The sequence below is a fragment of the Rattus norvegicus genome, chromosome 3, assembly GCF_036323735.1.
Source record: "Rattus norvegicus strain BN/NHsdMcwi chromosome 3, GRCr8, whole genome shotgun sequence".
In the NCBI taxonomy this organism is placed as follows: domain Eukaryota; kingdom Metazoa; phylum Chordata; class Mammalia; order Rodentia; family Muridae; genus Rattus; species Rattus norvegicus.
This window is the reverse complement of record NC_086021.1, coordinates 32,683,505-32,697,830: the sequence shown is the minus strand read 5'-3', so window position 1 is coordinate 32,697,830 and position 14,326 is coordinate 32,683,505. Positions and strand designations below refer to the sequence as shown.

At 50.8% G+C, this 14,326-nt stretch overlaps 1 protein-coding gene across 1 annotated transcript in view; it reads left to right on the top strand.

The window, feature by feature from the left end:
- The window catches only part of Cfap77 (cilia and flagella associated protein 77), a 122,852-nt gene that overhangs the window by 81,431 nt on the left and 27,095 nt on the right, over positions 1-14,326 (top strand). Inside the window, exons 4-5 of the mRNA NM_001127563.1 lie at positions 7,469-7,574; positions 14,074-14,175. Of these exons, the coding sequence (NP_001121035.1) occupies positions 7,469-7,574; positions 14,074-14,175 (208 nt within the window). The remainder of the gene's footprint in view (positions 1-7,468; positions 7,575-14,073; positions 14,176-14,326) is intronic.

Below are 14,326 nucleotides of genomic sequence, written 5' to 3'. Positions count from 1 at the left end.
ACTAAACGGAATTAGTAGTCACTGATGACCAATTATTTTAGCCCGCTGTGAACGGAGCGCTGCACTGAATCCAGTTTGTCAGACCCGAATCTCCTTCTTAAACACCTTTCAACACATGTGTACCTAAAGTCCCTCAGAAGGCATCTTCACTTTCCTGGCTCCCGCCAAGTTCTGGGCTCAGCAAAGTTTTAATGAGCGTCTCGGATGAAGATGAGTTTCTATGAGAGGGCCTCTCTGATCCACGGAGCTCTTGCACAGAGGCGGCTGCAAATCAGAGCTGTCAGCCCTCATTTGTGCCCACCCCGCACCACGCTGCACCCATGTCAACCTAACGTTTGCAAATGATCCCCTCCATCTCCCTTGTGAGCTCACCCCGAGCCTTCATTGGAGATCAAGCCTTGGTCTGGGGTATCAATTGCAAAGCTTTGAGGGTAGATTTGATGGACCGAATCTGAACCTTCCCGGGGCCCGCCTGCAGCCCGAGCTGGCTTTCACTGCGTTTATTCTCGACTTTTCGCACCATTAGACTTAATTGTGACATGGTGTGGCTGAGACAGGAGCACTGGGGCCTGGAGGGACTTCTCTGAAGGTTCCTTCCAGGTTACAGCAAAGGATTTGTCAGAGCTCTGAGCAGTGGCTTGGCCATCACAACAGATGCTGTGTGAGGATCCACAGGCCAATGCCAGGCTGGCTTCAGAGGCAGGGAAAGCAGCGCGCCCAGCGCGGGCGCCCAGTGTGGATCAGTACATGTATAAACCTTGCTGTCCAGTGGAGACAGGGCATGTTTCCATTCTCTGAAAGCTCTGACGTCTGCTTGCAACCAGCTCATCCCCACCTCCGACCTGGCTTGGCTCTTCCTGCTACTCCTGGAGCCGCCTGCTCTTCTCTGCACCCAAAAGCCTCAGATATCTGGTTTTCAAGATCGGACACGAATGACTGCTGCTGGTGTCCGTGACTCTAGTCCCGGTTCAGGAAGGCATGGCCAGCCTCCATGGGTAGAGAGACCTCTGACTCTGCTCTGTCATGAGGATTCACAGGTCAGACACATCAATGCTTGCCGAGTCCCTGCACCATCTAAGGATGTCGGGGCTGTTACAGGGCTGTTAGCAGGGTTCCTTGAGGGTAGGCTCACCTCTCTCTGGCGTCCTCTTCCTGAGCTGTGCAGATGAGTGGGGCAGTTGTCCTTAAGAGCACTCAGAGACCTCCAGGGATAGTTGGTGCTTATCAGAGGATATCCAACAGTTGGCATGTCTGCTTACATTAGATGAATTATCTGAACCCATACGGAGCTGTCAACCTGCAGTCTGCCCATTTGGAGAACCAGTTGCAAAAACCCAGTTATAGAAATAACAGATAGTTGCCCATACACCTCAGAAACGCTAATAAAGCGGCTACGGATGATGGAGACCTGGCCCAGCATGCAAAGGCCCTGGGTTCAGTCCCTATAAACCAGGCATGTCTGGTGCAATTCCATCACTCAGGAAGCTGAGGCAGGAGGATCACAAATTCAAGGCCTTCCTTGGCTACATAGTGACTTTGAGGGCCACCCTAGGCTATATGAGTCCCTCATATTCTAGGTAAGTTTAGGATTGTGTGTTGGGCCAACTTATTGCTATCTTGGGCTGCAAGTTTGATACCCTTAGATGGAGTACAATTCCAACTCCAGCCAGGAGATCCCCAGAGAATGACATGGGGAAGCTGATCAGAATAGGTTGGAAATGTGGACAGTAACCCCTGACATTATGAATGATCTCAAACTACCCCGTGCAGAGTACAGCCCATAGTAGCTCAGGGTAGCCTGGCAAAGAAAGGAAAGGAAAACCCAGGAAGCAGAGACATTCAGGGAACCCTTGGAGGATCAGGAAGACAGGGGTCAACTGAGATGTGGCCAGAGACTCCTTAGGAGATGGAGCAGCCCATCCTGAGGGCAGAAGGAAGCCACAGGTGTCAGCTTGGATCAGCCGTCAATCTCCCCTAAAACTCCAGCTCCTGTGGGGAGGGGGGTGAGGGAGCAGGGCCGGGCACCAGGAGACATAGTGTCTACTGATGGAAACAATGCCCGAGAAAGCCTGGGTCTTCTGTATAAGGAGTCAGACTCTCCGGACTTGGCCTCCAGTGAATGCTGATTAGAATTTATTAGGCTGTGGTGTGGAAAGCTGAGAGTCTAAGCTTCACCACTCATGCGTGCTGTGTGACCCCGGGCAAGCCGTTTGACCTCTCTGGGCATCCACTGCCCGAATCCTACCCTTTCCTGTGCACATTTAGTGAGGATAAATAATTAAGCTTTTCTGTGTGAACCCCTCTGGCTCCTCAAAAGAGAGGTGCAGGAAGGGCAGCAGTAATTGTTACTGAAGGGGCTTCAGCCTGTGGCAAAATCATTCATGTTGGAGGCAGAAAAAGCTGCACTAAAAAAGCTGGACTAAACAAAACAAAAATTAAGTAAGTGGGCCATAGCAAGGACGCTGGCTGTGGAAGAAAAGAAGAAACCGGCTCTGAATGCACCTCCTTCATGAACCAGGGAGTGCTGGGATACCGGAGCGTGCTTACCCAGCCTGCAGGAGGCCCTCACGCCTTTACACGCATGCCAGGTACCTGAGAGGTGGAGGCCAGAGAACCAGGCCCAGGTCTTCCTCAGCTATAGAGTGAGTCTGGGGATAGCCTGCCTCCATGAGACCCCGCCTCAGAATCCTCAATGAATGAATAGTCTTTACCTAGCGCCAAACCTCAAAGGTTTTCTCTTGAACCGATATTCACCTGAAGTGAGAGATGTGTGTGGAAGGACGGGGTTTGTTTTGTTAGTTGCTCTAAGAGGCTTAGTATCGGGCACCACTTCACTTGTGAGGAAGGCGGCCATCCTCTCCAAGATGAATCCCACCTGTCTAATCCCATAATTTACTGTGTGTAATGCTCACACAGCCTAATTTGTACTGTACAAAGTGAAAAAAAAATATCTGCCAAGAATTCGCTTAAGATTTCTTTTCCTTTCTCACCCCACCTCCGTTCTCCCTGCTCCATTTTCATGTGTACGTGTGCGCATGTGTGTATATGTGTGTGTGCATGTGTGTGCATGTGTGCGCATGTGTGTATATGTGTGTGCATGTGTGTGCATGTGTGCGCATGTGTGTATATGTGTGTGCATGTGTGTGCATGTGTGCGCATGTGTGTATATGTGTGTGTGCATGTGTGTGCACATACATGTGTGTGCACATGCATTTGTGCACCAGCTTGCTGATTCAGCTAGCTGGCTGGTCATCACCCTCTGACCTGTCTCTACCTCCCTAATGCTAGGATTAAAAGAATGTACTACCACACCCAGTTTTTGTCTTTTTTTTTTTTTAACACGGGTCCAAGGGGATTGAACTGGGTTCTTCATCATTGGTGGAGTTACACCCACATACCTTTCCAGGGTGGAGCCCTGTCAGCCCCCAGCAGGCACAGAATTGTTTCTGCCCTCTCGCCCTGTCTGGCGTTCAAAGGTTCTTTGTGGCCAGAAGAAGGATGACTGGGCTCGTGCCCAGGTGGAAGGACACCTAGCCAGGCTGTTTAGGGCGGGGTAGCTGAGATCCACCGTTAAGCCTCTATGCGAAGGAGAGACTGCATATGGGGGTGTGCTGGCAAGGAGAACTCTACCCAGGAAAGCCATGCAGGGTAGAGTCGGTGCCAAGAAATGAAGAGGGAGCTAAGCCAGGGGAGCCACAGCTTCGAGTCCAGGTTTAGCACAGAATCGGGAGTTGGTGCAGGGGCAATGACATCCAATTTATGGCCTGAGTTCTCTCCACACCAGGCCAGACTCTGCACCTGTTTATCCACGTTAATGAGCCAAAACAGAAACTGGCCAGCTTGTGGGTGGCCGTGGAGGACCTAGAGCAGGGTCGCCTACCATAACTCACGGTGTCGCAGGTTCCCCCTGGCTCAGCCTCCACTGCTTCTTCCCAGAGAATAAGAATTGCCCGGCTGGCCAGAGCAGGACGCTGAGTGGGTCAGCCAGGCTGGGGGAGGGCTGAGGAGCTGGTGTGATGTGATGGATCCAGTGGGGTGCTGGGAAGATGGCTGTTCTCTGGGAGCAGCCTCTTGGGGTAGATATTTCCAGATTACGTACACAGTGTTGTTAGAAACACGGCTATAAATTAGGCTGCTCAGAAGCATGGGGCGTGTAATAATTAAGTAATAAAAGTCGCCACAGGGGTACAGGAGGCAGGAACAAAGAGGCACTGTCTGTCTTTGAGAATCAAAGCCTTGGACCTCTGCTCAAGTAGAATCCAGCCTCACACACGCCCCGGGTCCTCTCGTGCCCCTCCTGTGCCGAGGTGCAGTAGACTCGGGGAGTAGGTGGATATTTAGGATCCTGGCTAACTCTGGTTGCCTCTGGGCCCACACATCATGGAAAGGGCCTGTCAGGATTAGAGTTTACTAGTGCCAGGACAGCAGGGAAAGCTGAGAACTAGGGCAGCTGGGACGCAGGGCCAGCCAAGGTCACTGACTGGGAATTCCGGCCTATGTGGTCAGAACTTACACACTTTCACTATAATTGTTTTGAAATGCTGGCTGTCCTGTTTGTTCACAGGGAGGTGTGTGTGTGTGTGTGTGTGTGTGTGTGTGTGCATGCAGAAGTCAGGGGTCAACTATGGGGTTAGAGGTCAACTGAGGTTGTCTTCCTTGTTTTTGAGACAGGGTCTCTCATCGGCCTAGTGCTTGCCAAGTCTGCCCAGTGAGTTACAGGGACCTGCTGGTCTTCCCTGCCCCAGTGCTAGGTCTACCAGTGCCTATCACCACATCGGGCTGTTTTTACATAGATTCTGGAGATTCGAGTCAGGGCCCCTCAAGCTTGCAGAGCAAGCATTTCACAGAGTGAGCATCAACCCAGCACAAACACCCATATTTCTAAGCGTTGACAATGATTTTAGTCTTTTAGAGCTACCATTCAGACCAGATCAATCAAATCCAAGGTCAAATCCTCCTGACCTTGCTGGGTGGTTAAGGGGCTTGCTTCTCTGGTCTGGGCAGAAAGGTTCTGGTTGAGCTGCTTCTCATACCCACCCTCCATGACTGCTTTGGAAAACTCTCCGCGCTATGACTGTCCAGACATGTGTCTGTATGCAGCTCAGAGGTGACCGTCGAAGCTTCCTGGGACCTCAGGGCTGTGTCTCAGGACTGAGAGAACCCTTAAATTACTGTGTATAGTGTTTCTGGCTCTGACTTTCTCACAGCATTTCCCAGAATGTCCTGGGGCTTCCTTAACAAGTTGCCACAAATAGAGACTAGGGAGGTTAGGGAAGGAGATGGGAGGACAATAAACAACACAAACTCGGGTTCGCAAAGCTGTGGGGGCCAGAAGTCTCACCCCGAGTGTCACCTCTCCCAGTAGCAGTGGTCCCAAGAGACTCTAGCTTGCATTCTGTATGGCTGGAAGATGCCTCTACTGGATAGCACTGGTCTGGAGGGCCGGTCGCCTGGACCTTCCCCAAACACATGTGGCAGAAGATGCTGTACCCTTCTGGAGCAGACCACTGCTAGCAGGGTTAATACGGTCATTTGTTTTTGTGGTGCCGGGGCTCGTACCCAAGGCTTCACACATGCTAGGCAAGCACTCTGCCATTGAGATAGCCCAGGCTTAGATGCACTCCTTTACGCCATGGCTGTGTTACCACAGTGGTAAAATAATAGCAATAAGGGCTGGCCCCCCGGCTCTGAGGCTGACGTGACGTTCATCCACTGGGGGTTTCTCCACTGGGAATTCCCCCTTAGCCCCCACCGGTGAGAATCACCTATACTTCTGTCCATCATTCTAGTTAATTATATATTATTTAATTTTAAATGCATGTGTAAGAGTACTTCTCCGGTGTGTACTATGTCAGTACCTGGTGCCCTCAAAAGCCAGGACATCCATCTCCTGGAACTGGACTTACAGACAGTTGTAAACCGCCCTGTGAGTGCTAGGAACAGAACTTGGTTCCTCTGCAAGAGACTCCAATGCTCTGACTTGATGGACTGTCTCTCCAGCCCTTTTTATCTGTTGCAGTAAAATTAAGAAAGCAGCGGGAACCAGTCCTGCGCGGACATCTGCCGCCATGTTCTCTCGGCTCTCCCGCTCCTTGCTCCAGCCTCCTCAGCCTCTCTAAAACTTTTCTCCCGCCCATCCTTCCTTCTTGTCCAATGACAGGCCTCGTTCTGTCCAGCACCTGCCTTCACCTGCAGAATGACATTAACCTATAATTACCATATTTTTTAGAGACAGGGTCTCAGTATGTAGCCCAGGCAGTTCTCCTTGCTGAAATATTAAGTCTTAAAAGGTACGTAGCTAAGGCAGGGATTCATGAAATCACGTGGGCCTTAAAATCACAAGGCCAAAGGTGACCTTGAACTTGTGATCCTCCTGCCTCCACTTGCCAAGTGCTGGAGTTATGAGAGAGTAAAGCTTTATTTTTCTGCGCGTTTGACACAGCGGGGTGGCTTCTTGATTTTTGACTCTAGGCAGTAGGATGGCTTCCTGTCTTGTGTATGCTCACATTCTACCTTACAGGCTGTTTAGAGCTCATTCCCAACCTGGAGTCCTGGGTACAAGGCGGTACCAGCATCAGGCTGCCTCCTGAACAGCCACTGCTCACGAACATCAGAGTTCGCCTTTGTACGCGGCCACTGTCCCTTCGTACACCTGTCATTCCATCTGTTTAGAGCTGGGTCCCAACCTAGGGCTTCGATCTAGGTTAGCTTTGAGCCCCGTGGCTCCAACTGCTCTCCCTCAGAGTGCTGCTTGCCACTGCTCTAGGACCACCTCTCCTCCTCATCGCCAAGACGGTGAAGGGTAGCAGAGCCCTCAGCAATGGCCCAGGTTTCCAAACTTCGAGCGGTGGGGCCGTCCAGTGCAACTTCAGAAAGAGATGGGTCCCACCCGGTGCGAAGCTGAGGTCTGTCCCACCAGGCCAGTGGGACTGACAAATGTGGGACCAATTCTCCAGGACAGGGACAGAATTTGAGTGAGAAGAGACCCCCACCTTGGCAGCATTCTTGCTGGGGTGGACCAGGATAATGAGACCAAGGCTGTAAAGGAAGAGCCTGAGCATTCCCGGGGGAAGTTAGACTCTGAGGGTGAACACCTTCCTGTCAGGAGTCTTTTCCAGGACTGGCCTCAGCAGACTGAGGGAAGAGCCCAGGGTCTGTGAGAGGCATAGCTGAAAGGGTTCTGAGGAGCCTATGAACCTTATCTAACATCAGTTCGAGGGTGGAATCTTTGCTCCATCTGGTTCCCCCATGGAGGCTCCCCGTGTTTACAGAGCACTTCCTATATGGGATCTGAGTCTCTGGGGTTTCTAGGTGCTCCAGGAATCTTTCCTGGCCCTGGGGAGGGTGATTTGGTCTTCACCTGCTGATGGTGAGGCCCGTGGTCCATGGAGAGGGAGGTGTCTTGATCTGTAAGTGGATGCCCTGGTCTTACCCAGGCCTCAAGCTCTGTGTGGCCTTCTCCCCACAGGCCCTCAACACCCTTCTTTGACCTGTTACAACATCGGTACCAGCAGCTATGGATACAGGAGCAGAAGGCCACTCAGCAAGCCATCAAAATGGAGAAGAAACAGAAGGTAGCTGTGCCCTCACTTCTGAGGGGCTGAAGCTTGGGGAGGAAGAGAAGAGTTAGCATCAGGGTATGCGGTTGGGGCAGGAGCAGGGACCCTGTCACATCTTGCTGCAGTGAAATTCAAATCTAGACCAGTCTCAGTGATGCTCTCTCATTCAGCTTGTACCTAATCCTGGATTGGGTAAAAGATGGCTGGACATCAGTCAGCAGGCCCTGTCACCTCCAAGCTTCCAAGCTGGGATTAGGACCCAGTCACATTGACTCTTTTTTTTTTCTTTTCTTTTTTGGAGCTGGGGACTGAACCCAGGGCCTTGCACTTGCTAAGCAAGCACTCTATTGCTGAGCTAAGTCCCCAACCCGCACCTTGACTCTTACATGGAGACCATTCCCTGAACTTCTGCCTGACTTGCTACAGAGGAAAGTAGGCCTCACTGCCACCAGCCTAGACAGGTGTGTGTGTGCCCCACACTGGCTTATGTGACAAGGAGTGTGTTAAAGAACATGTTTTCTTAAACAGTAGGAACGTGTTTTGTTACTGAGTACTGAGTAACCTTCTCATGAGTAACACAGCTTCTCATGCCGGGGTGGCAGGAGGCAGCACCCTTATCCTACATCCTAGGCAGGTGTCTTAGTTAGGGTTTTACTGCTGCGAACAGACACCATGACCAAGGCAACTCTCAAAGAGGACAGCATTTACTTGGGGCTGGCTTACAGGTTCAGAGGTTCAGTCCATCGTCATCAAGGTGAGAGCATGGCAGTGTCCAGGCAGGCATGGTGCAGGAGGAGCTGAGTTCTATCTACATCTTCATCTGATGCCTGCTGGGAGATACTGGCTTCCAGGCAGCTAGGACAAGGGTATTGAAGCTCACACTCCCAAGGCCACACCTCCCAACAGTGCCACTCTGGGCAGAGCACATACAAACTCTGACCACAGGGAAAGCTGTAAGAAGCAGCCAGGGATAGCACAGGGAAGTGGGAGCCTCAGGCCCAAACTCCTCCAGTTGCTACTGATGTGTGTCATTTGCAATGGTGTGAAGTCACTTTTTACCAGAAAAACACTCCCAGCTTTTCTTCATGCTGTCCCACACATTTTAAAGCACTCAGAGGCTCTTCCTTTAAAATATTCCAAACGTGAGGCTTTGAGAGGGTCCATGGTGCCTCCTCAGTTGATCCAGACCTGTGACTGACATGTCAAAGCCTGTGCTTTTTAGGTGTCACTGGAAGTAGAGGCAGCAAGCCAGGTACGCACTCCCCACGCCAGCACCTGGAGGTGGAGTCAGAAGGATGAGGAGTTGAAGTTTAACCTGACCTGCCACAGCGAGTTTGAGGCCAGCCTGGGTTGGGGGAAAGAACCTCTGGGAAAGCAGAACCAACCGAAACCAGTCTAGAATGCAGATCCCTGATCTTACAACAGTCACGGACAACCCCCAAGCCTTGTTCCATCCCGAGAGCTGGCAAGACCCCACGGCCTCCGCTCGGGCTTCCGGGAGCTTTAACAGGTCAGCATCTCCAACTAGGATCTTAGATTGCTTCACTTTATGGAAGAACTGAGGTTTGGAGAAATGAAGGGACAGAGACTGGGGCGATAGCTTACCAGGAAAGCACCAGGACCTGAGTTTGGATTCCCACCATCCTCATTAAAAGCTGGGTGCCCAGTGCTGAGGACAGGGAAGGGGAACAAGACTCCCGGGATTCAGTTGGGAAGTTCAGTGAGAAACTCTCTCTAAAAAATATAAGTGAAGGGGTTGGGGATTTAGCTCAGCGGTAGAGCGCTTGTCTAGCAAGCGCAAGGCCCTGGGTTCGGTCCCCAGCTCCGAAAAAAAAAAAAAGAAAGAAAAAAAAAAAAGAATGTTCTTTTAAAAAAATATAAGTGAAGAGTGATTGAGGGAGGTCCCAGACATCAGCCACTGACATCCACAGGCATGTGCGTGGACGTGGATGTGTAGCCCTTCCCCCACACACAAACACACAAGTGCACACCCACAAAAACAAAAGACAGTGAGATGAAATGACTCCCAGTGGCTTCCGACCAGTTGTGTCTGGCCCAAGTGTAGGCTCTTCTTGCTGATTACTTGAATACAAGAAGATCAGCAAAATGGTTCTAGGGACACGCTGGGGTTCAGAGGAACCTTCGAAGGTGGAATTGTGTAGCCTTTAGGATGGGTGTTCCACATGGTTTGGTATTCATCAGAGAGGCCAGCCCTGGACTGTTTTTAAAGTGGCCCGTGGTCTGTCTGTTAGTAAGTCAACACGCTGTGTAACAGCGCTTGAGTTTTAGAGGCAGCATTACTACCCCAAGCTGCTTCGTAACTCCACAGGGGAGCCTCCCACTGTAATCAGCACTGGTTCCCACCACTCAGAGCCTCTCTGCCCTTCCCACTAGAGCTGACAGCCATGTCGAACCAGAAGATATCTATCCTGGGTTCCTAGTGAGGACCTGTGTGATGAAAGAGATGGACAGAGGGGCTGGAGAGATGGCTCAGGAGCTAAGAACACATGCTGCTTTTCCAGAGGACTGGAGTTCAGTTCTCAGCACCCATGTCTGTGGGTTCACAATGATGCAGTATTCCAGCCCCAGAGGAATAAAGCTGCTCTGGCCTCTGCAGGCACCTGCATGCACGCACACACGCACACACACACACACGCACACACGCACACACACACACATGCACACATGCACACACGCACACACCAGATAAAATATTTAAAATTAGGAATTCTCCTGACTCAGGAATCTTTCCAAAGAAATGAAGACCCAAAGAAACAGGCCTGCATATTTTCATATTGGGTTTGAGGAGATGGTGGGCCATCCTGGGAAAGAGGAGTAGACTGAATTTGGTCAGACAGTGATCTTTAAAGGTGCATGTGTTCAGATGGCCCTCTGGCCTGCATTTTCAGAGACACAAAGGTCCCTTCCTCCTGTAGGAAAGCAGCCCTTCAGAGGGTCTCAGGGCCCTGCAGCAGAGCATTCTTCCTGTGATGTGGGTCCCACCTCAAGGATGAAGGGTGGCAGGATGTGAGGGCTGGACGAACTTCCTGGGTATGTCTTTTCGAGAGACTGAGGTAGTAAGTTTAGGGGAATAATGTCACAAGTCCCCTGCTTTAACATACAGTGGACATTCAGAAAGTGGCACGCCAACCTCAGAATCCTCCTCTTCTCATTCTGTGTGTTTGCAAATGCACGCACACATGCACACACATTCAGGTATACAGACACACATCTAAAGGCCAGAGGTCAACACTGAGTATCTTCCTCAGTCACTCTCCCCTTGCTTTTTGAGAGAGTCTCTCACTAAACCCGAAACTCCCTGGTTCATAGACTGTCTGCCCAGCAAACCCCAGGATCTTCCTGCCTCTACCTCCCCAAAGATGAGGTTAAAGGTAAGTGCCACTATTCCCAGCTTTTAACGAGAGTACCGGGATTTGAACTGAGGACCTCCCTCCCTAAGCATCCTGATCCAGGTCTTTGTAGGTATCGTGTTGTCTCACATACACCAGGGGAGCCGCCAGGTGCTGAGCTTTGTCTGAGCTGGTCACAAATCACCAGGCTTGAAAAGATAATCAGTTTTCAAGGCCAAATCACCCACATCCCAGAGGAAGCCTGGCTCTACCATAAGCCTGCATGCTGCTGAGGGGAATGCTGGCTCTTGGACAGCACTGATCCCTAATGAAGTTCTTGGTGACAGTTGCCATCTAGTGAGCAATGACCTTGAGCTGGGTTCTCTGCTCAAAGCACGAATAAGCAACTCCTACAAGGACCATGCTGTAAGGCATCGACACACCCTTTCTAGTCTAGGAAATGCAGCATCAGAAAAGCCACAAGCCTGTGTCTGTTGCATTCCTCAGCCTGGCTTGGCCACCTCTCACTGGACGGTCTCTCTGCTCTGACTTAAAGTCTCAACCTTGTTTTAGAAGACAGAGTGAATACCCAGCCTATGGGCTTAGAAGTTTCTGGAATACATATTACATTAGCAGAATGGCTCGACCGTAGGAATCTGCAGAGACAACGGCTTTTTTCCTTCCTTCAGTTCTCTAGTTGTCACAAACGTTTGCTTATACCTAAGTCACTTTAAGTCTGGTTCTAGAGTTTTGCACTTTCGGCCTAACACAGTTGGAAGAGTTCTAGGAACAGGGAGAAGGCCATTTTACATCTGGGACTTATATGCTACAAATGGTGCCTAAAAGATTTATAGAAACCTGTAGAATTCAGTTGTAGGCCAGCCAAAGTTCAACCCTAGTCTACTGCATGGCCTGACCCCAGGGAACTGCCACAACAAAGACTGTAGGAAGCAAAGCAGTAAAGGAGCAAAGAAGGCAGGCTGAGGAGGTCCTCTGAGAGAGGAGGGAACCCACTAGGACCTGTGCCTCTCCACCCTCCTCCTCACTACTCCAGATATGGCTCCAGCATCTATAACTCCAAGATCAAGGTGCCCGCAGGACTGACTTCTGCTGAGGTCTTGCTCCTTGGCTGCAGGCAGACACCCTCTGCTGTGTCCTGACATGTTGGGGATAGAACCCTTATCGCCCACCCCCTGTTCTATGGACCATAGTTGTGTTGGATGGAAACTCATGCCTGACTCCCTTTAACCTCAAGAACCCTCATGAGCCTCATCTCCACACAGTCACACGGGGGTTAGGGCTGCACCATCTGAGTTTGGTAGGGACACACCTCAATCCTGGACAGACACCAAGACGGCTATGGGCTTGCTGGTACCTGTTAGTGGGGATTGAACTCAGGTTTAGAAGAAATGGGCTTCCCCACCTTTGAAGCCTATGAGAGACTTCTCAGGCTCTAGGTATGCTCAAGTTTTCTCTCCCCAAAGATGCCCACCATCATTCCTTCTTCCTCCTGGGCAGCCATCATGGGACCTGCACCGTGAGACAGTGGACCCTGTTGAGCCATACATTTCCTCACATAGATACCAGGGTTCCCTGTGAACCACTGGAGATGTGTTAGTTTTAGTGTAGGAGGTAGCGACTCTCAAAAAACTGCTACTCCGTGGTCAAACCAGAAACCAAAATGTCTTAGTCAGGGTTTTTATTGTGTGGTGAAACACCATGACCAAAAGCAAGCTGGGGAGGAAAGGGTTTATTTGGCTTACACTTCCAGATCGGAGCACATTATTGGAGGAAGTGGGGACAGGAACTCAAAACAGTCTGGAACCTGGAGGCAGGAGCTGATGCAGAGGCCACGGAGAGGTGCTTACTGGCTTGTTTCCCCTGGCTTGCTCAGCATGCCTTCTTATAGAACCCAGGTTGTGGGGGTTGGTCTTGTGCGCTATATATTCAGTTGCTGATTTCCATGCCCAGAGATCTGGTTACACTCCAGACGTTAACATTGTGGTGGTTATTGAACCATTTTCTGTATATTTCCTGTTGTGCATAGAATGGTCCCCACTTATCTCTGATTGGTTAAAGAGTTGATCAGCCTATGGCTGGACAAAGGAGATAGGAAAGCTGGACTTCCAATCCCAGCTGGGGTCCCAGGTAGAGAGAGAAGTAAGAAAAGGACCACGTAGAGAGAAGGTCAAGAGAGGCCATGTGGAGAGGCCAGGAGGATACACTATGTGTTTGCAATGGGAAAGCAGACATGAGGACACACATGAACCTGAGTGAGCCAGGGGGAGAATCAGATTAAAGGTAAAGAACCATGTGGCTAGAAGGTAGATAGCCTTAGAGGGTCAGACTAGTTCAGAATCTGCCCAATCTAGGCTTAAAGCTTGTTAATAAACTTAATAGGCCTCTGTGTCAATTATTTGGGAGATAGAATGGGAATAGATAAGGCTCTCATGCTTAAATTAAAGACTACACCCAGGACCACCAGCCCAGAGATGGCACACCCATATGTGCTGGGCCCTCCCCCACTGATCACTGATTGAGAAAATGCTTTACAGCTGGATCTCATGGAGGCATTTCTTCAAGGGAGGCTCCTTCCTCTTTGATGACTCCAGCTTGTGTCAAGTGGATACACAAAGCCAGCCAGTACCCAAAGCAACCATGAACTGTACACAGGGTAGGGCCAGGGTGTCAGTGCTATGAAATGGCCTAGGAGACAGATCAAGTGGTGGAGGGAAGGGGCCTTCAAGACTGTCGGCCCACAATCCCAGCCCCTACCCCAGGACCTCATGGTCACTGCCCTGGTGTGTTAGCTGTAGTATTGCTAAGACATGCATGACAAAATGACTTAAAGAGAGAGGGACTTCTTTTGGCTCAGTGTTTGAAGACAGGTCCCTCATAGCATCATAGCGGAGAAGGCTTTTGGAGGTGGGAGTTACATTGTATCAATCAGGAAGCAGGGAGGGAAAGGATGTCTCTGCTCAGCTCACATCCCTTTCCCACAGGACCCCAAGCTGTGCGATAAACGTGCGTGTGTCTTCCCTCCTCACTTAGCCCTGTTTAGAAACTACTCCACAGACATGCTCAGAGGCTTTGTCTCCATGGCGATTCTAGAGCCTCCCCAGGTAGCAGGGCGAGCATCTCAGCACTGCCTTTCCGGCCTGCAGGTAATCCTGGGAAAGCTGTATGAGACGAGGAGCAGTCAGCTGAGGAAGTACAAGCCTCCTGTGAAGCTGGATACTCTCTGGCACATGCCTCACTTCAAGAAGGTCAGTGGCCCCTTCATTCACCAAAGCCCGGGCTGGCTGACGCCACCTGTGTCAGAGTTCTGCAATGCTCAGGACACAGCAGCAGATGGCAGCTGAAATCTGGGAACTTTCCCTCCATCCAGGTTCTGAGTCCAGTGAGCTCATCAGAGAT